At 38.9% G+C, this 22,623-nt stretch overlaps 1 protein-coding gene across 1 annotated transcript in view; it reads right to left on the bottom strand.

Moving 5' to 3' along the window:
• The window catches only part of LOC106000803 (phospholipid-transporting ATPase IB), a 407,841-nt gene that overhangs the window by 216,752 nt on the left and 168,466 nt on the right, over positions 1–22,623 (bottom strand). The window contains exon 24 of the mRNA XM_013036039.1: positions 21,812–21,984. Within this exon, the coding sequence (XP_012891493.1) occupies positions 21,812–21,984 (173 nt within the window). The remainder of the gene's footprint in view (positions 1–21,811; positions 21,985–22,623) is intronic.

Raw genomic sequence — 22,623 nt, 5'->3', positions numbered from 1 at the left:
AGGAAGGAAGGAAGGAAGGAAGGAAGGAAGGAAGGAAGGAAGGAAGGAAGGAAGGAAGGAAGGAAGGACATACGAACAGGAGAAATAGAGAAGAAACCTTCTGAGAAAATTCATTGTGGAATGATTGTCAATAGTCATGAACATTTCCAATCATCTTGTGTATCATATAGTGAAAAGACCTGGCCAAGTTTTCTCTTTAAAATTGCCAATATAGTTGGGTGCTGGTGGTTTATGTCTGTAATCCTACACAGGAGGATACTCAGGAGGCTGAGATCTGGAGATCCTGGTTTGAAGCTAGCCAGGGAAAAGAAAGTCCATGAATTTCCTATCTACAAAAACAAACCCAAACACCAAAGAACTGGGCGCTGGTGTCTCATGCCTGTAATCTTAGCTATTTAGGAGGCTGAGATCTGAGGATTGCAGTTCAAAGCCAGCCCAGGCAAGAAAAGTCTGTGAGACTCTTTATCTCCAATTAAACACCAGAAAACCAGAAGTGGCGCTGTGGCTCAAGTGGTAGAGTGCCTGCTTTGAGCTGAAGAGCTCAGGGATAACACCCTGGCTCAGAGTTCAAGCCCCATAACCGACCAAACAAACACACAAACGAACAAACAAAAACCACCAAAAAGGTAGAAGTGGAGGAATGGCTTAAGTGGTAGAGTGCTAGCCTTGAGCAAAAAGCTCAGAGACAGAGCTCCCAAGCCATGAGTTCAAGCCTAGAGCAAACACATACACACATACACACACACACACACATGCACACATGCGTGCGCCCACACACATACACACACATGCACACACGCGCGCACGCGCACACACACACACACACACACACACAGAACAAATCTCTCTCTCTCTCTTTTTTTTTTAGGTCCAAAATAGGCACTTAAACTCCATACCCTGCTACTTGAACTCCATACCCTGCTATTTTTGCTCTCTGGCTAGTGCTCATCCAACTGAGCCATACCTCAAACCCCTGCAGCTCCTAAAGGACAGAAAGAAAACATATACCTAGCAATGTTGCTTAAGTCACTTGGTTAGCTATCTATAGTTTAGTTTTTTGGAGAACACACAGTTTTGTGTTATAAAATGCCATTCACCCAAAGATTCAAACTTCTTCCTGTAATGTGCAATATGCTAAGCAACATATCTTGACTCACAAAGCTTGTCACATAATGTGTAAAAGTAAATATATTTTTTTCTTTATTGTGCCAGTCCTGGGCACTGTCCCTGAGGGTTTTTTTTCCCCTCAAGGCTAGCATTCTACCATTTAAACCACAACTTCACTTTTGTCTTTTTGGTGGTTAATTGGAGATAAGAGTCTCATGGACTTTCTGGGCTGACTTTGACCCATGATTCTTAGGTCTCATTCTCCTGAGTAGCTAGGATTACAGGCATGAGCCACAAGCACCTGGCTGTTAAATTACATTTATATGCATATCCCAACTAGAGAACACTTAAGATATAACATTGAAGACATCAGTTACTACATTGAAAAGACAAAGGAAAATAGTCTTACTGTATCCACGTACATGAATCTACACACTCTTTTTCCTCCTTGGGATGATTATTAATGCTTATCCTTATTGAGCCTGTCTCCTAGCATTCATAGTACAAGATATTTTTCCTGTAAACATTGGTAAATTTAGCCTTCATCCAATAAGAAAGACTCCTTAGAATGCATGGATTAAAGCCTATGTCCTGATTCCTCTATCTTGGCCCCTCAGTAGATGAGTGGATCAAAAAATGTGATATATATATATATATACATATATATATATATACATATATATATATACATATGTATATAATGGAATTCTATGCGTCTATCAGAAAGAATGACACTGCCACATTTGTTAGGAAATGGAAAGACTTGGAAATCTTATTAGGTGAAGTAAGCCAGACCCAAAGAAATATAGATCCCCTGGTTTCCTTCATTTGTAATAATGAGTATAGATCTAGGATAATCTTATCAGATGAGCAGAAAAGCTCAAAAGCTATGTATATATGACCATATAAGATGATGCTAGAGGTTTTTCTTTGTTGTTGTTATTTTTAATGTGCTATGTGATTTTCTTTTGTTTCCTTTGTATATTCTTCCCCCTATGATATATCCCTTGTTGTCACTGTATTTGATTTTGGTACCCTGCATCTTATGCATACATTTATCTAATTTGGGGATGGGAAGGGGAATAACAAAATGCTGAAACAAGGGCACAGAATGACCCATTGCAACAAAGAGACTCGCAAGACATTATGTTGGAAATGAACTTTACAACTTTGGGAGCAGGGAGGAGGGAGGGAAGGAATAGGAGAAAAACAAAGGAGGGGGTAACAATGCTCTACAAGGAATGTATTCATTATATTATTAATGTAACTATACAATAAAATGAAATTTACAATAAAATGAAATTTAAAAAATAAAAATAATTTTTTAAAAAATCTTATGTCCTTCTAGGAAAACCATGGTAGGCTGACTAGTACCTTCAAACACATCCATATACTAATGTAGAACCCACAAATTTCCCCTTACCTTATATGGCAAAAAAGAAGCTTATATCTATAATTAGATTAAGAATCTTGAAATGGAGAAATTATCTGGGATTGCCTATTAGGCTCTAAACATAATCCCAAGTATCCACGGAAAAGGGTTTCACTACCAAAGAGGCTTCATGATGATAGGAGCAAAGGTCAGTCAGATGCATTTCTGAAGATGAACAGAGGGACCAAAAGACAAGGAATCTGTGATTTAAAACAACTGTTAGAATTCAACATTGCCACAAACTGAAAAACACAAGAAAATGGGTTCTCTTCTTGGAACTTCCAGGACCGTAAAAGAACAAAACTGAGCAGGTACCGGTGGCTCACAATAGTACTCTTAGCTACTCAGAGCCTGAGAGCTAAGGATCATAATTTGAAGTCAGCCTGGGCAGGAAAGTCCTTGACACTCTAATCCAATTGACTACCAAGAGCCATAAATGGAGCTGTTGCTCAAATGGTAGAGTGCCTGCCTTGAGCAAAAGAAGTTCAGGGACAGGGCCCAGGCCCTAAATTCAAGCCATAGGACAGGCAGCAAAAGGAAAAGAAAGAAAGAAAAGAGAAAAAATTAAAAACAAAACAAAAGCTCAGAACAGCTCTGTTGTTTGAAACCACTAGGTTTGTTGCAATTTGTGGCAGTGGACATGGGGATCTAAAATTCTGTCACTCCAAGTCTCAGCTGTTCTGCTTCTCTGCTTTGTATAAAGTTATAGGGACACCTGCTATGGCTCCCTGATCCTTCCTACCCCTCCACACAATGTTCCCTAATTTCTGCCCCAGAAAGCATTGTCATCTGTTTTACACAAATCAGAAAACTATTACCTTTACAAAATAACTCACTAAAGGATTTCTTTAAATGATAAATACCACTGATATATTTGAAATAGAATAGTCCAAAATACTTTACCTTCACTTTCTACATTTTTCTATTCAATGTGTATCAATATATGCACTAAAGGTATCAAACATGCAACCATAATGAGTATTTCCTTGTGACATCATTTACTTTTTCTAAGCTTCCATTCATCTTTCTTTTCCCTCCCTTCCGCTTTGCCTGCCTGCCTGCCTTCCTTCCTTCCTTCCTTTTGTGTCACTAGTGGGCTTGAACTCAAGACCTAGACACTGTCCCTTAGCTTAAGGCTAGCATTCTACCACCTGAGACACACTTCCACTTTTGGCTTTTTGTTGGTTACTTGGATATAAAAGCCTTATGGGCTGTCTGCTTGGGCTGGCTTCGAACCTCAACCCTCAGATCTCAGTCTCTTGAGTAGCAAGGATGACAGTCATGAGCCATATGCTCCCCGTTGAGCTTCCTTTTGTTTTTTTTTGTTTTTTTTTCTGGTCGGTTGTGGGGCTTGAACTCGGCTTGAGCGCTGTGTTTGTGCTCTTCAGCTCAAGGTGAGCACTCTGCCGCTTGAGCCACAGCACCACTTCCGGTTTTCTAGTGGTTTATTGGAGATAAGAGTCCTGCCCAGGCTGGCTTTGAACCGCGATTTTCAGATCTCAGCCTCCTGAGTAGCTAGGATTACAGGCGTGAGCCACCAGTGCCCAGCTTAGAGCTTCCATTTTCTTATCAGAAAAAATGGTTCTTTTAGGTGAATTAAATAAATAGCACATATAAAAATTCTTGCATAAGCCTCAGTACAATGTAAGCGTTCAATATATGCAGGTTTTAGAGTGAATAACACAATCTACATGAAATCATCAGCTTGCTCTTTAGAAGTCATTTTGGAGATGTGATGTAAAAGCTACAGAACTTATCTCTAAGCCAGAAACCACTCTGATTTATCTTAACTGTATCACATGCACATTTATGCCCTTACTCCCATCAGCTGATTACTTCTCAATGGTACCATCAACATGAAGGGCCACTCCCAGACACCAGAAACAAGAAGGCAATTTATAATAATAATAAGGAAATGTTCTTATGTAAATGTATGGAGTAACAGAAGAGAAAAGACAAAGTCCTGTCAGAAACAATATCAAGTTGTTAACCAACAGTGCAAGGTCTGACAATAAACTCAGAAATGTATCCTGCACAGCAAGAGTTCATTCTTCCATTGCTTTTTCCTATCAAGTCTCCCTCCCAGTATTCCTGCTCTATCTACTTCAGGATATCATTCTTCCTGAGTTACTGAGCTATGCCTCTAGCTCTATTCATTTTCAGTCTCTGTTCTCTTAGCTTAGATTGATTGATTGGTTGGTTGATTGGTTGGTTGGTTGATTTGAGGTGCTAAGAATGAAAACTGGGGCCTTGAATATGTGAAACTCTCTCTATACTGCGTTACATTCTCAACCTCTTTGACCAGGATTTAAAGGACTTGTGAGATAGGTCAGTCATTCCCAGGAAGATAATTTCTCTTTGTTTCCTTTTCTTTTTTTTTTTTTATGAACATACTGTACAGAGGGGTTACAATTACATGGGCAGGATAATGCATACATTTCTTACCAAGCATTGCAGCCTCCTCCTTTGTTTACCCTTCACATCCCTTCCCTACCTCCCCCCTACCTCCCCATCACCCAATTGTTACCTTTTCTTTTCTTTCTTTCTTTTCTTTTTTCTTTTTCTTTTTTTTTGGTTCTAGAGCTTGATCTCAGGGCCTGTGTGCAGTCCCTTAGATTTTTTTCTCAAGGTTGGCACTCTTGAGCCATTCATACCTCTACTTCCAGCTTTTTGCTGGTTCACTGGAGACAAGGGATTGAGGGACTTACTGACTTCAAAACATGATCCTCAGAACTCAACCTCCTGAGTAGCAAATAACAGGCCTGAACCATCAGTGTCCAGTACTCTTCTTAAAGTCCTCTACCATGTAACAGGACCTAAGCATGTAGATAAACCCATTATATGAGCCTAGTTTGTATCTGCAGTTTGGGGATTATTCAGAGGGTTTCCACAAGAGTATAGAAATTCTGCCACCATTTTGGAATTCTGCCTAGTACTATAGCTCAGAAACAATTTCTCCTCTTCTCCATTCACCCTAAACAATGAAAATCACCACACCCGCTATAGAAAGGAATATTCTAAAATGTAGAAAGCTACATAGATCCTCCAATAACAAACTCTAGATAAATGATGCTGAAATGGCATACAGAAAAATCCAAATAGGAGAACATAGGGAAAAATGTAATTGGCAAGTGGTACCTGAAAGAAATGCATTGTGGGCAAGTTGATTTAAAGTAAGAAACTCTAAGGCAAAGACTATCATTTCATGAGGTACTATGGAAATAGAAAATTAGAACAAGGAGATACCATTTCACACTTGTAACGCTGGCAAAATTTAAAACACCTTCAGTGTAAGTCTTGGCAAAGATGTAGATCTAAGAAACTTTTAATAAACTGGCAATTCACTTCAGACTATAATTGGGTATTATTTGGTCAAGTTAAAAAACGCATGGTTCTCACTACTAAGCAGTTCTGCTCTCAAGTATTATACATTGGAAAAATATTTGCACAAGTTGACATTTACTATTTTTGTAGCCCTATAGTATATAATAGCCAATGTCTGGCAATAAGTCAAAGGTCTATTGACAGGAGAATAATAAAATAAGTTGTGCTAATTTTCATACAATGGAACTTTATGTAACACTAAGAATAAATATATTCCAGGCACGTGAATTAACATGAATTAAACTTGAGAAAACTTGAGCAAACATTCAAGGTTTAATCCATTGTACCATTTTCTGCAATAAGCCATACTGTACAAAATAGTACAACCTCACTTACTGTAAATATTTGACCCACCTCTTATTACATAGTTACTATTTTTCTAAATACCATTCTTCTAAATTCTTCTAATTAAATCTTCTAGAAGAAATACAGGGACTTTTTTTGTCAGTTATGGGGCTTGAACTCGGGGCCTGGGCGCTGTCCCTGTGCTCTTCTGCTCAAGGCTAGCGCTCTACCTCTTGAGCCACAGCACCATTTCCAGTTTTCTGAGTGATTTATTGGAGATAAGAGTCTCACGGACATTCCTGCTCAGGCTGGCTTTGAACCACGATCCTCAAATCTCAGCCTCCTGAGTAACTATGATTACAGGTGTGAGCCACTGACACCCGGCTGGGACCTTTATTTTTAAACTATTTTAAAAATGTAAAACGGGGGGCTGGGAAGGTGGCTCAGTGGTAGAGCGCTTGCCTTGCATGCTCGAGGCTCTGGGTTCGATTCCTCAGCACCACATAAGCAAAAAGAAAAAAAAGCTGGAAGTGGCGCTGTGGCTCAAGTGGTAGAGCGCTAGCCTTGAGCTGAAGAGCTGAGGGACAGCGCCCAGGCCCAGAGTTCAGGCCCCATGACCGGACCCAAAAAAATAAGATAAAAATGTAAAACAGGGCTTGGAAGTAGCTGAGTGGAAGAGTGATTGCCTTGCATGCATGAGGCCCTGGGTTCGATTCCTCAGCACCACATAAGCAGAAAAGGCCGGAAGTGGTGCTATGGTTCAAGTGGTAGAGTGCTAGCCTTGAGCTGAAGAGCTGAGGAACAGTGCCCAGGCCCAGAGTTCAGGCCTATGACCAACAACAACAAAAAAAGTAAAACACTGGTGCTTTCATCTTTGATATTCTTGGCTAAAAATAATCCTTTCTTAAAGTCACATTCTGTCTCAGATGTTTTTGGCAACTCTTCAGGCAAAAAGAAAATAAAATTAAAGAAAAATTAGTTTTTCTCTAGATACAGTAGCACAGCAGCAAAACAAAGTTCAAGGCCTAATCCAACTCAAGGAACTTACTCCAACACTCAGAGGTGTGTGAGTGAGTGAGTGAGTGAGTGAGTGTGTGTGTGTGTGTGTGTGTGTGTGTGTGTACATGCACAAGCATTGGTACCAAAGCTTCAATTCAGGATTTCATTTTCTCACTTGGCTTTCTTGCTTGTGGCTGGTGCCCTAACATTTGAGCCATGCCTCTGATTCAGCTTTTTTTCTGGCTAACTAGAGATAGTCTTGTAGACATTCCTGCCTATAGCTAGCTTTCAATTGGAATTCTCTGTTCAAAGCTTCCTGAGTAGTAGAATTACATACAGGTAGCATGAACCAAAAGTGTCTAGTTTGAAGACTCAATTTTGAAATATTTACTTTGCTTCATAATGACAAAAAGTGACCTCAACCAACTTTCTCAACATTACTATAGGGCCCTAAAACCCACATCACTGCATCAATTAAAATATAATCACCTACCTAGTACCAAAATTAAAAGAATCAGGTGCTGGGGACACAGCATAATTTCATAATTTCAGGTATACACACACCATGGCCAGTGGCCTCTTGCCATCTGTTCCATGTAACCTCCTAGCTACTTGCATACAATATTATTTCCTTTTCCTTCTCAGTCTGGACTTTTAAGCTCTATAATAAAACAATATATTGCATACTAAGAGGAAAGAAATTAAAATGCCAACGGCAAGCAAGTTTAAGTTTTTCAACTCCACCTGCTCATATCATATACTTAGCACACTATTGGAGATCTAGAAATTAAACACATGCTACAAGATCAGGGCAGACCTCATCAACAGAGGTGGGAAGGTGAGGGCTGATCTCACTCCCAGAAAGAACTACAGTCCTTTCCTGTACAAGGGCTGAGATTCTGAGAGAGCTATTTTATTATACCTGGATTTTCTCCTCCACATTACTTTACTAAATATTTGACTGAGGTACTTACAGAAGAACTGGTGGAATTTCTAAGTCCTATCAGGAAAAACAGATCTAGTGAGAATCATGAAGTGTGTTATGCAGAATTATTATTTTGATACCTTTCAAGTTGGAATCAGAAGCAATGCCTTTCCCCTCCCCCTCTCTCTTTGGTGCTGATACTGGGGCTTGAACTCAGGCACTGTCCCTGAGTGTGTGTTGGCCCTGGTGCTTGAATTCAGGGCCTGGAGTCTGTCCTGAATATTTTTGCTCAAGGCTAGTGTTTACCACTTGAGCTACAGCTCTACTTCTATATTTTGGTGATTAATTGGAGATAGATAAAGAGTGTCACAGACTTTCCTGCCCAGACTGGCTTTGAATCATGATTCTCAGATCTCAGCCTCCCAAGTAGCAAGGATAACGAGCATGAGCCACTGGCTTCTGGCTAATGTCTGCTGTTTTCAACTTACAGAACAGCTACCAAAGCCAGGACTTGAGTAAAGAGAAACATGCATCATTAAATGTCAGAAAGAAGGGAATTTGACACAAAGAACACTAGCTATATTTTAAGGATTATATTGCTAACTTTGCTAACTTGTATTAAGACAAAAATAAATCAAGTTAATCTTCAGATCGTTTTAATGACAGATGTGGCATTGTAAATTAAATGCAATAGCTTTAGAGCTTCAAGACCGAATTCTTTCTAGTTTTTTAATTTTTTGCTTCTTATCAAGTGCCATAACTTATCTTTGTTGGAATAGCATGGTTTTAAACACAAAGAATTCCCAGGCACCTTGTGCAGGGGAAAATTTCTAAGGCTATTATCTCCTGTCTAGGCAATTCTACTCACCCATCTTCCTCCACCCCAATTCCCAACTCTTTTTTTTGCACACACAAACTCAGACCTTATTAGGGAAACTCCAGCTGATCAAAAAGAGCTACCATGAGAATTTTGATGACGAATACCTGAGTAATGTAGATTAGTACTAGTTTTGTTTTCACAGCATTCTATGCTAAACCCTAATAGACAAGATCACCTGTATCCCTCTCATGTATTATCTAGTCTCTTGGACTACTCAGCAAAACCATATCAGCCTTGCCATTAGTGGCATGTGCAATAGGCCTATGATTCAGCCTGAAAGCTTAAGGTCTGGCCTCTCCCAAAGAATCTTTCACTTCCAAATTTCCCCCTCACCTGAGTGTGCACCTAGTAGGAAGAATTCCTTACAAGGCTTGTTCTCCAGGCTCCTAGCAGCAGTAGCACTGAACCAATAGAAAACAACCTCAACACCTGGAAGATGAAGACTCCTTGTGGTTAAGTATACATGGAGACATGGGTAAAAGGAAGGTAGGAAACAGCTGAGATGCCCTTCAGTGGACAAATGGATAAAGAAAACGTGGTGTGTGTGTGTGTGTGTGTGTAATGGAACTTTACCCATCCATTAGGAAGAATGATATTACATCATTTGCAACAAAATGGATGGACCTGGAAAAGAATTATGTTAAGTAAATCAGGCCCAGAGAGACAAGAGACATGTTTTTATCTCAAATGTAGGAGCTAGAACAAATTTATAAATGTACAAGTAAACACATGTGAAGTTGAATGCAAGTGTACACAAATGTATTACCTGAAGTATGGTATTTGCAGGGGAGAATTCAAATAGTATAATTCCTTAGAAAATGAACTCATAGTCCAACATAATGAAAACCAGGAAACTGGTACTTGAGGGTATGGGAGGAAATCAAGGGGAAGTGGGGATAGATGAATGAAAAGAGGAAGAGAGCCAAGAATGTGGTCATGATATTCAATGCATATCCTATGAGATTAAGAAAATGAATGGGAGGGATTAGGTTGGGAAGAATGGTAGAAAATGATGAAAGGGGCAACATTGATCAAGATGCATTGTATTCATAAATTGATTTGTTGAGAAGTAACTTCTTTGTACAACTACTTAAAGTTAATAAAAGTGTATATATATATATATATAGAGAGAGAGAGAGAGAGAATCCTTTTCTAATGGGCACTACTTATACAACCTCAGCTGGCAAAGCTAAAGACATTGTAAATACATTAGACTAAAGCAGGCTCATGTTCTCAAGTCTGTTGGAAACAACACACATTACAATGACTAACCAAAAACTAGCATTCCATAAGCACCAGAAAGACTGTATCTGGCTATTAGACAGTATCATCAGTAGATGAATGGATAAAGAATACATAGATGAATATCATTCTTTCACAAAAAGAAGGACAGATCTGGAGAATGTCACATTAAATGAAATAAGCCAGGAGATTGATTTTTTTAGCTCATTTGTAGAAACTAAAAAACAAATCAATCTCATAGAAGAAAGTAGAATAGCAGTCACAGTCACTAGAGACAGAAAAAGTGAGGAAGGTTTGAGAGAGGAATCCTAAGGAATATAAAAATATTTCATAGGAGCAACTAATTCTAGCATTCTATCCCCCAGGAGAGGAACAACTACAGCATAGAACAATTTATGATATATTTCAAAATAACTATAAAAGCAGCATATGAAGATTCCAAGACATAGAAATTATAAAGGTTTGAGATAGAAATGCTTTATTACCTAATTTCAATAGGCTATATTCATATATCAGATTATTGTACCATACTCCATAAATATGTATAAATACTTTGTGTTAATTAAAAAGAAACAAAAGGAAAAGAAAAGTAACATTATACAGCATTTGGGTTTTATTTTACCCTTTAAAAGATTCATCTCTTTCTACATTAGCATGATATTTAGTGTCAGGTTTTTTAATAATTTAAAGTTCATCTCTTGACAGACAGCATCAGAAACACTGAACTTAAATGTATTCTCATATTTTTACACAGCAACTTTTATTCCCTACTGTTACTCTTTTCTGTCGCAGGAAAATAAAATTCAATATGTATTCATTATGATCTTCTCAGGAGAAAATAGGACATTTTGGTTCAAGAATTTGTAAAAAAAAAAAAAAGCAAAATATTATGATAGCAGGACTTTTAATTTCTCAAGATCTAGTATCTTCAAATAACACCCATCCATTAAAACAAATAACAGGGAGAAAAACTGCACAAACGATGGACAGACGGTTTTAACTTGAGGCTTGTATATTTATAAAAGGATTATCTTCAAGTTGGTATATTTACTTTGGTCTTTAATGACTGGTGTGTCTAAGTGGTGAAAGACAGCAGCAAGAATGCTGCTTACAAGGAGAAAGAGAAGAAATGCTCTGTTTTTCTCAGATGACCCAGGAATTGGGAAGTGGATGGGAGGGTCGGGCTGGGGATAGCTATCTGTCTTCCCCACTTCTCATGTGCAGGTCTGTCAGGAACAAAACCACTAGAGACAATTTGGCCCTGGAACTGTGGCAGAACTCAGTCAACTGTTTAACAACAACTGAAATCAAATCATTCAGCAGTGGCCATCAGTCTCTGTTGACCCCACAGAACTCTGAAGATGACAGTGGTAATAAAGCTTAGAAGTCACCACAGGCTCCCTCAACCCAGCAACTTTAATTCACTCTATCCCTTGACATAGCAGCTGTGGACGGTGATGGGCCTAGATGGGGCCAAAAGAAAAATAGTGTCAAGAACTTTGAGAAGCAAACATCTTCAATGTATGTCTTTTATTTGTCATTTGTTTCCTCTCTAAACAAGTAAGAGACCAACCAGAGAAGTGTGTGCTCACCATGAGGAAGAACCAGTCTCACTCCTAAACTAACGTTGGGGCTCATATTGTTGCTGGAGGATGGTCAAGTTTCCAGGATGGAGTATGTTAAGTGGTTTTCAAAGGCAGAATCCTGGCTGTCAGAATCAGGAAGAGGAAAGCATTGATAAATCAAGAAATGATAAATGAGCCAAGAGTCAGGTGCCTAGGCAGGAAAATGGAAAACATAATTTTCTTTGGGACCAATTAACCTAAGAAGGATTTTACTTTCTCCATCAGAAAGGTGTTATCATTGTCAGGAGCAGGGAAGGTTTATTTCATAATCCAAGTTAACAGGACACTTTTTGTACTAATGAAGCACATAGTAAACTATTTCATAGAAAGAGAAGAAAAAAGGCCTTTTAAGTACAACTACTGTTACAAGGCAAGACTTTGGGGCATAAATATTCATGACATATACCACATGTTTAATTAAGCACTGTTCTTAACATCCTGCCCCCAGGTTTCTGGTTTGTTTTCATGCTAAGAAAGATGCCAAATATTATGAGCTTCTGCTTCAGAGTTTTGAACCACAGTTCAGCCTCATATCACCCTGTTTTATTTGGCAAGAAATGTTGTCAAGAATGACAGTAGTGAATTAATCACTCATGAACATGATGAAAGGAGGAGAAAATAAGAGAAACACTTGAAAAGTGACGTTTCTGTGAGTTCTTCTGGGTCCCAGTGTGTTAAAAGCAGATGTATGGGAGCTCAGAGACCCTATTAGCTTAATTCCTAGACTACCGTACAAAAGAAAAGGTTGCTTCTGGGGCTGGGAAGGTGGCTCAGTAGTAGAGCACTTGCCTTGCATGCTTGAGGCCCTGGGTTAGATTTAAGCAGAAAAAAAAGCCGGAAGTGGCGCTGTGGCTCAAGTGGTAGAGCACTAGCCTTAAAGCTGAAGAGCTGAAGGACAGCACCCAGGCCCAGAGTTCAGGCCCCACTACTGGACCCAAAAAAAAAAGAAAGAAAAAAAAAAAGAAAAGGTTGGTTCTGTGGCCCCTGTTGGTAACCAAGCTTCTAGTCTAGAAACACTAATGTGACAAGCAATTGAAGGCAATTTCTGCCACATAAATTATGTTTCACAACCACACAAAAAAAATGGTCCTATTTCAGAGGAAAAGTGACCTCCTACAGATGTGCTCCCAATTAAATACAAAGTATATTATTATGGACCAACTCCCATGGTGGAAATGTCTTTTTGGTTTGGTTGCTTATAGCAGATTTTCTGATAGAAGAGCTTCCTAATTTTTATCTTGTAGTAAATATTTATTTAGGTGTGCGGGGGAGGTATGTGTGCTGTCACTGGGGTTTGAACTCAGGGACTATGTGTTATCCCTTAGATTTTCTCAAGGCTAGCACTCTACCACTAGAGTTACATTTCCACTTCTCAGTTTTTGCTCATTAATTGGAGATCAGAGTCTCATAGTCTTTCATGTCTGAGCTGGCTTCAAACTGTCATTCTCAGATCTCAGCCTCCTGAGTAGCTAGGCTTAGAGGTTCAAACTATCAGCATCTGGCTAACATACCAGCAGAAAAAGCATTTTTAAGCTTTAAGATTTAGAAATCGTTTTTACTCAAGATAATGCTAAAGAGCACACTCTTCTTTAGCAGAGTTAACAATAAAGCCAGCAAGGACCAAAGAAAATTGACTTAATCATTCAAGCAACAGCCTTTATGTTAGAGCTAAATGGAGAAAAAAGGCCTGCCTAAAAATGAATTCCACCTTAATTACATTTAATCAAGAAATGTGCAAATATCTGTTAAGCCATCATACTTCAAACAGCTCAAGGATAATCTTACAACCTCAACAAGTTAATAATGCTCCCTTGAATAAATAGGAAGCTGGCATAGAACTAAAACATGCACGATGCTGAGAAATCACATCAATGAAAAGAGGTAAAGAAAAGTTTTATTTTAGCAATTGTATGATTGGATCCCTACCAATATGGAGGCCAAGCAAAACACAATTGGTGTACAATTCTAATTACTATGCCTGAACTCAGTTTTGACATAAATCTGTATGTAGATTACTAACAATGCCACACACAAAATGCTCAGCATTCTGTTTTCCTCTTATCCATCATGCCTCATTAATCAGAGAAAGAGTGCAAAGATTTTTGGATGTAGATTATGTGATAACTTGAGTCTAGAACAAGCTAGAAGGCTGAGCCAGGCGTCTAATGAAGCCTTTAAATACTGTGCAGTTCTGTTCAATACATCAGCCTATGATGATTTTCTTTTCCTTTGTGTATGTGAGAAAATGTATATACATGCCCAAACTGGGATTTAGAATCCAACTTACTCTGTTCAACAAATGGAAATAAGTTTTTCTCTACAGAGACAAGGCTGCTGGTCATTTCTCTCTTTTATTAAGCTTTAAAAAAAACAAACTTCCCTTTCTCAGAAGAAAAGCTCAAATCTTGTTATATATTTACATGTAATTAACAGCAATATTTTATGGACATCATCACATCTTAGCAACAATTAGGGATAGAAATTTTCAGACACATGTGGCTCACACCTGTAACCCTAGCTACTCAGGAGGCTGAGATCTCAGGATCATGGTGCAAAGCCAGCTCTATCAGGAGGGTCTGTGAAACACTTATTTCCAATTAACCAGCAAAAAGCCAGAAGTAAAGGTGTGGTTCAAGTGGTAGAGTGTCAGCCTTGAGCAGAAAAAGACAAAAGAGAGTGTGAAACCCTGAGTTCTAGCCCAGTACCAGCATGTGTATTCTTGCATGCATGCATGTGTATATAAACACACACATACAAATCATAATCCTATAATAGTTTAAAACTGGATCTAACATCCAGCAACTAAAAATAGATAAAAATATTTATTGCGTTTTTCTAAAAACAAATTTACATTACTATTGTGATTTCTACTGTTAAAACTGTTTACACCCTTTCAATTTGCATATTGTGAACAGCTGTAACCACTCTGTGAAGTTTTACCAAAAAAAAGTATTTTCACAGAATGAAGTCTGGGTTTTAGCACCAAATCTTAACAGTGAATCATTTAGTTGGTGCCATTGTAAATGCCTTTTTTTTTCTTCTTGTGTTCGAATTTCTAATTTCTAATTTTTTAACAAGAAATATAAATCACTCTAAGAGTTAGAAAAATACAAACTCCCAAAGTCTTATAAGATATGCAGTGAGCCCATTGCCTTTTTCTCTCAACTGTCTTTATTTCCACAGTATCACAGTAGATTTTGAATGTTTAGCTATGACTCTCTCTTGAGAGACACTAGTCTAAACATATTAAAGAAAATAAATGATGTCTTCTAAAGCTCTTAATTTGCACATCCATTGGAAATCCCTGCTGTGAGGCTTTCCCTTTCCTCCATCTTTTGCCCAGAGATGCAGTCATAAATCACGTCCACTGGCTAGTGGATGCTTGGGGCCACCAGCATCACCTGTACTTGCAGGGGAGTTCAGAGAGGCCATTGCTGACTTCCTCACAGGAAGACACTGATTATTCTTTCATGACTTGCTTCCTGATGAGACACAGTCACTTAAAGATTTCTGAATGGTCCCAAGAGGTCAAAGTTTGCCTATACCCCCAGTAGTCTTGCAACAAAACTTTATCTCCATTTTGACAAACAATAAAGGGCTTCAAAGAAAAAAAGGACAATTGAGAAAAGGAGTAAGAGAACACAAAAAAAATGTTCTGGGATATATTAAAAATGGTTTACATATTTTCTTTTTTAAATTTTTTATTGTTATTATAAAGATGATATAAAAGGGGTTATACATTTTCAACATGACTGTAATTCCTTTGGAGAAATGATAAATTCTGAAAACTTGTAAACATTCTACAGCTTGAAAACTAGGGTAAAAGCAAAAAGTGTTGACATACTATTGTGAATCCTAAGAGTAAAAGATATGTGACTGAAGCAGCTGACACAATTAGGTTAGCACAGGCTGACCTGACACAACCCATATCTAAGATACTAGGCTACTTCTTCCATTACTTGTTGAGATCATGGTAACATGATATGATTTATCAAAGGCCTTTATTTACTCATTATAAAATCAAGGATCAACAAAATGAAAAGATAGGAATTTTTAACTTCAAATAACTAATTTTGCTCTTATGGTATGCAGGAAAGGATAGACATAGCCACAAAGGTTATAACTCATTCTGCTCAACAACATTTTGAATTTAAGGTGCCCAGTGATAGGGGATAAAAGTCATAGGCATAGATGCATCTCAGGTCTGGAATTCAAAACAGAGACCACAGAAGACAAGCAGGTTGGAGTGGTCACTGTTTCTTAACCATAACTGCTCAGGGGAATTAACCAGAATATTGGTAAAATTCCTAAAGCTCCAATTTACTGAATTTTTTTTTGGGGGGGGTGGTGGATAGGAAGAGGTTATGAATCAAAATCTTTAAAAAAAGTTGTTTTCTCTTGACCAACACGCCATTCAAATACTTCATTTTGTTTTCTTCATCAAACATTTCATTTCAATGAATTGTTTTACCCATGTGTGTGTGTGTGTGTGTGTGTGTGTGTGTGTGTGTGTGTGTGTGTATGTGCACACGCGAGAGAGAATGCATGCACGTACCAATCCAAGGGCTTGAACTCAGGGCCTGGGTGCTGTCCCTGAGCTTTAGTGCTCAAGGTAAATGCTCTAGCTCTTGAGCCACAGCTTCCAGTTCTAGCTTTTTGGTGGTTAATTGAAAATAAGAGTCTCATGGACTTTTCTGCCTGGCCTAGTTTTCCTCAACAATCCTCAGATCTCAGTCTCTTGAATTGCTAGGATACGAGCATGAGTCACTAGTGCTTGGCTTGTTGGTTGGTTGGTTTGTTTAGTGTGTGCTGATCCTAGAACTTAAACGCAGACTAGGTGTGCTGATCCTAGAACTTAAACGCAGACTAGGTGCTGTCCCTGAGCTTTTTTTGCTCAAGACTGGTGCACTACCACTTGAACCATACTTCCAGTTCTGGCTATTTGGTGGTTAATTGGAGATAGTTCTCATGAACTTTCCTGCCTGGGCTGGCTTCTAACTGTGATCCTCAGATCTTGCAATTCTGAGTAGTTAGTACATTTTTTTTGGGGGGGGTCCAGTCGTGGGGCCTGAACTCTGGGCCTGGGCGCTATCCCTCAGCTCTTCAGCTCAAGGCTAGCGCTCTACCACTTGAGCCACAGCGCCACTTCCAGCTTTTTTCTTTTTGCTTATGTGGTGCTGAAGAATCGAACCCAGGGCCTCATGCATGCAAGGCAAGCGCTCTACCACTGAGCCACCTTCCCAGCCCCTAGTTAGTATATTTTTATTGAAGTAAAATTCATACAAAATTAACCATGCTAAAGTATAAAACTCTAGTGTCCTGAACATAAGCAAAATGCTGTTCAACCATCACCCACAGCTAGTTCCACAGCATTTCATCATCTCTAAAAGGAAATCCTCTGTTTGTGATGCAATCATCCTGTACCAGGGACACAATCATTCCATATCCCTTCTACCATCAGCTCCCTGTGGATTCATCTATTCTGAATATTTCATATGAGTGGGACTACATAATATGTCTTCTTATTTATAGCTATTTTATTTTATTCAACCTGTTTCTTTTTGTGGCTAAATAACATTCTATTGTATGGATATATTGCATTTTATTTATTTAATCATGAACTGAGTTGTCTCCATCTCTTGGCTATTGTGACCAAGAGAGGCTGCTACAAACAAACATGTAAGTATTTGACTGAGTTCCTGTTGTTAATCCTTTTGGGTACAATCCTAAAATTAGACGTGCTTTGCAATTTAGTACACTTATTATGTGGCCAAGGGCAATATTTTCTTAAGTTTCTCCAGATGATTCTACATAATGTTGATATAAAGAACTACAATGTATAAGATAGACAAGCTATAACAATAGACAGAAATGCAGCCAGGAGCTGGTGTGTCATACTTGTAAACTTAGCTATTCAGGAGGCTAAGATCTGAGAATTATGCTTCAAAATGAGCCCAGAAAGGGAAAGTCCATGAGACTATTCTCTTCAATTAACTGGCATAAAGCCAGAAATGGAACTATCATCCTAGTGGTAGCGTCCTAGCATGGAATGGAAAAATTAAGGGACAGTGCTCAGGCCCCGAGTTCAAGCCCAGAATGGGCAAATAAGTAAGCAAACAGAATTCACATATGAAGAAGATTCAGAGTGGGAATATGATACAGCCAGAGTCTTAAGTCCTTGGGAAAACATTTCAGAAGCTTTCAGAGAGTCAAAAAAGGAGTAGAATCAACAGGGAGAAGAAAAAGTGTCAGAGAGAGAAGAAAATCTCTCAAAGGAGGAATCACTAAAAACAAATGCTAGAGCCAGGCACCTGTAGCTCACTCCTAACTACTCAGGAAACTGAGATCTAAGAACCACAATTCAAAGCCAGCTGGGTAGGAATGTCCATGAGACTTTTCTCTCCAATTAAGCACCCAAAAAACTGCTGTGGCTCAAGTGGTAGAGTTCTAGCCTTGAGCACAAAAGTTCAGGGACAATGCTCAGGCTCTGAGTTCAAGCCTCAGGATTGGCACATACATACACATACATACAAAAAAAACCTGGTATGTGCACGTGCGAGCACGCGCAAACACACACACACACACACACACACACACACACACACACACACACATGCTGAAAGGAAATGAATCTGTTGCATATAGCAAAATAGGAATGTGAAGGATATTAGCCTCAAAGAGGTCCTGATTCCAAAAAGCTAAAGTATAGAGGAGATGCAGAGAAGCAAGGATAATAGTATGACATATTTGATACTATTTGTGCTGAAGAGCAAAGATCACCTCCTGTTTCTTTATTCTCAACTAATACCTGGGAACACACCTAGAAATGTAGACTGCAAACATTAAGCCCACAGATGAGAGACATCTGGGACAGACCAGTTCACAGCAATAATTTATAGCACAGTAGCACAGTACACACCAGTCACCATCCTGCTCACCACATTATGACCTTACTAGGAGTTTAGATAAATGAAAAATATTTAAGTATAATGACATATAATTAGCAAAACTGTATGATTCTCATTTTATTTACTTATGTGTATGTGTGTGTGTACTATTTAGCATCCTGCTGACCATATTAGGACCTTACTAGGATTGTAGCTAAATGGCAAATATCTATGGATAACAATATATAATTAGTAAAATTTTATGATTCTCTTTTAATCAATTAATTAAACCTTATTTTTTGTGCTAGTACTGGGACTTGAACTGAGGACCTGGCACTCTCGTTTAGCTTTTTTTACTCAAGGCTTGTGCTCTAATACTTGAGCCACACTACCACTTCTGGGTTTTTGAGGACTTTCTATATTTTTAAATTTAATTTGATTTTTTGTATGATTCTCATTTCAGCAAAATATTTAATAAGTTCTGTCTTGTTCCCTTCATTTTCTACAATTGTTTTTTATTTTAATTTTTATTTATCTATTTTGGTCCTAGGGCTTGAACTCTGGGCCTAGCCATTGTCACTTAACTTTTTCCACCCCAGGTACTCTACAACTGAGCTACAGCTCTACTTCTGGCTTTTTTTTTTTTTTTTTGTCGGTCGTGGGGCTTGAACTCTGGGCCTGGGCGCTGTCCCTCAGCTCTTCAGCTCAAGGCTAGCGCTCTACCACTTGAGCCACAGCGCCACTTCCAGCTTTTTTCTTTTTGCTTATGTGGTGCTGAGGAATCGAACCCAGGGCCTCAGGCATGCAAGGCAAACGCTCTACCACTGAGCCACCTTCCCAGCCCCAGAGCCACAATCTTCACCTCCTAAATAGCTAAGATTATAGGCATGAGCCACTGATGCCTGATTAAAATTGTTTTAATTTGAAGTTACCCATTTTTACACTATATTTGCCCATCTCTGAATCAATACTGATTTTAAAAACACATTATGAAAAGTTATGATCTGAAAAAGAAACTCTTTTCCTGTTCTTAGAGAATAATATAACTCCTACAATGATTATATTTTAAAGACAAAAAGTGAAAATCCAGGTTGATCTTACGTAGGAAGCCACATATTAAATTTAGCTCACATTTAAATTCTCAATGAACCATAAGTACTTATGTAGTGCAGGAGTTTTTTTTTTAAGTACATGCCATTTTATTTTTCATCCAAAGTGTGAGATCAGCCAAGAAATGCCCCTGAGAGCAAGAAAAGAGTGAACTCTCCTTGATTCTTTCTTTCAGGTTATGCCTCTATTTGGTAGACAGTCACAGTATTTAATTTGAAATTTCCTTTTTCCGTGCCAACTGTAGTTTGAACTCATGCCTGAAATGTCCTTAAGCATACAGACTGTGTGACACACAAAGCCTCTGTGAAGGCAGCCAAAGCAAGAAGGGGGAAGGAGATGGTTTTATTTAGCATCAAGCACCTGGTCAGAAGAGAGCATGTTTCTGTAAAGCCTAAGGCATTCCTGGTTCTCCCCTGAGAATCCAAACACACATGTTTTGATTTCCCTTTGAAAAACTTTTGATTTCCCCTTGAAAGATTTTAGCATGTTTGCTTTGTGATACACTTTACCAGTATATTCCTGCATTGTTTTTGTTGTTTCTGTTACTTCTGTTTGTTTCTGCCACCAATAAGCTGGAAGATGTCTTCTTGGTTAATGTTAGGGTTTGACAGGCAGAAGTGACTCACCACGACTTGTAGCTTTGTAACAAAACAGAAGTGCCCACATGGAGAAATTCACCCAATCAGTACCTATTCACTTTATTTACAAAGGAATTTTTCCCATCCCTTTTTTTTCTACTTGTTTGCCATCAGCCAGTTCTTGGCCTTTGGTAACCATTCATCTTTCTCAAGTTTTCACCATTCATCTTTCTCAAGTTTTCACCATTCATCTTTCTCAAGTTTTCATTTTTTTGCCCATACCAGGGCTTAAACTCAGGGCCTGGGCACTGTCCCTTAGCTTTTTTGCTCAAGGTTGGTGCTCTACGGGTAACTTGAACCACAGCTCTACTTCCAGCTTTCTGGTGGGTGATTGAAGAGTCTTACAGATTTTACTGCCTGGGTTGGCTTTGAACAGGGATCCTCAGATCCCAGCTTCCTGAGTAGCTAGGATTAACATGTAGGAGCCACTGATACTAAGCTAGAAATCTGTCTTCTTTATAATTGACTTTTAAGTATTCATCAGAATTGGATATCCATGTACCTGTAGTCAAATGAATGTTAACAATGCCCTCCCTAATAAAAAGCCTTCCCAGATTCCAGGAGGGACCAACCAGGGCACAATAACACAAACCATGGCATGGTATCAACTTGACCCAAGCACCTTATAGCTTGAAAATAAATAGCCCCTGAACATCAGGAAAGAGGCCTCCACACCTCACAAATCTTAAGGTTGAACTCTGACATCTGCAATAAAGAACCAAATAGGTAGGACCCTGGTAACTGCTCATAATGGCTCAAGGCAGAATGTTATAAATTCATCTCCCTCCCACCATGAACATTACTACAAATCCTAGTTTTTGCCTCTCATATCTTCTCCAAAGACAATAAAAGTATAAAATGCTTGCCAGGCACTGATGGTTCATGCCTGTAAACTTAGCTTCTCAAGATGCTGAGATGTGAGTGAAGATTGTGGTTCAAAGCTAGCCCAGGCAAACAAACCTGTGGGACTCACCTCCAATTAACCATGAAAAAGCCAGAAGTAGAGGTGTAGCTGAAGTGACAGAGCTCTAGTCTTCAGTGTAAAAGCCAAAGCAAAGAGGGACAGTTCCTGAATTCAAAACCCTGTACACTCTCTCTCTCATACACCCACACACACATCATTATCACTGAGAAAATATGCATACCAACAATTAAAGATGGATTTGTATTGTCCCCACCCCTAGACCTAGAGTCTAAAGCCTGAAATTTTCATGCGCTGATTTCTTCTAATAAAGCCCAGAGGACAGACTATCAGATACATGATACACACCAATTGGGCCCATCTGGATATTCCTACCTGCAGCATATGACTGCTTTGCATGAGAGTGCCAAGTCCAGGAAGCTTCTCCTGACTTCGAAAGACAGAGCATACTTCAGCGTATGACCATCGATGATGAGTGCTATGTCATTCTCTTTGCCTAGCAAATTGCCAAGATCTGTGCAGTGCTGAGTGATGGCTGCCCTGGTTGCCTGGAACAAGAGTAGAAGGGAATCACATATGTATGCTTAACAGAACTCCAAGGTAAGTTCTTTGAAAGCAGAACATGGAGAAATACAAACTGTTCAACCTGGTAACACAACACATTAAAAGTCATTGTACTCAGCTGGGTATTCAGGCTCATGCCTGTCGTCCTAGCTATTCAGGAGGCTGGGATCTGAAGTTCACAGTTCAAAGCCAGCCCAAGCAAGAAAGTCTCTGAGATTTTTATCTCTAATAAACCACTGAAAAGTCAGAAGTGGAGCTGTGGCACTTAAGTGGTTGAGCACTAGTCTGGAGCAAAAAAACCAAGGGACAAGGCCCAGGTCCTGAGTTCAAGCCTCAGTGTCATCAAACACACACACACACACACACACACACACACACACACACACACAAGTAATGCACACCATTCTCAGAGTGGGATTCATTTGATATTTACAATCATCACTTTGGTTGGGGTATTTGGTTGATCCAGAACTTGTAACTTTCTTCCACCAGAAATGCAATTTAAGGATTTTAAGATACTTATATCTCTCTTCTTTACACTGCACAGACATTATTTCTGATGCCCCAGAGTAGAAATTCCATAGAAACAAATGTTATTTATGGTTCAAAAGATAGCATTACTG

Source organism: Dipodomys ordii, unplaced genomic scaffold (assembly GCF_000151885.1).
Source record: "Dipodomys ordii isolate 6190 unplaced genomic scaffold, Dord_2.0 Scaffold243, whole genome shotgun sequence".
Classification (NCBI taxonomy): Eukaryota; Metazoa; Chordata; class Mammalia; order Rodentia; family Heteromyidae; genus Dipodomys; species Dipodomys ordii.
Note: the sequence above shows the minus strand (reverse complement) of the source record. Positions and strands in the feature narration are given on the sequence as shown.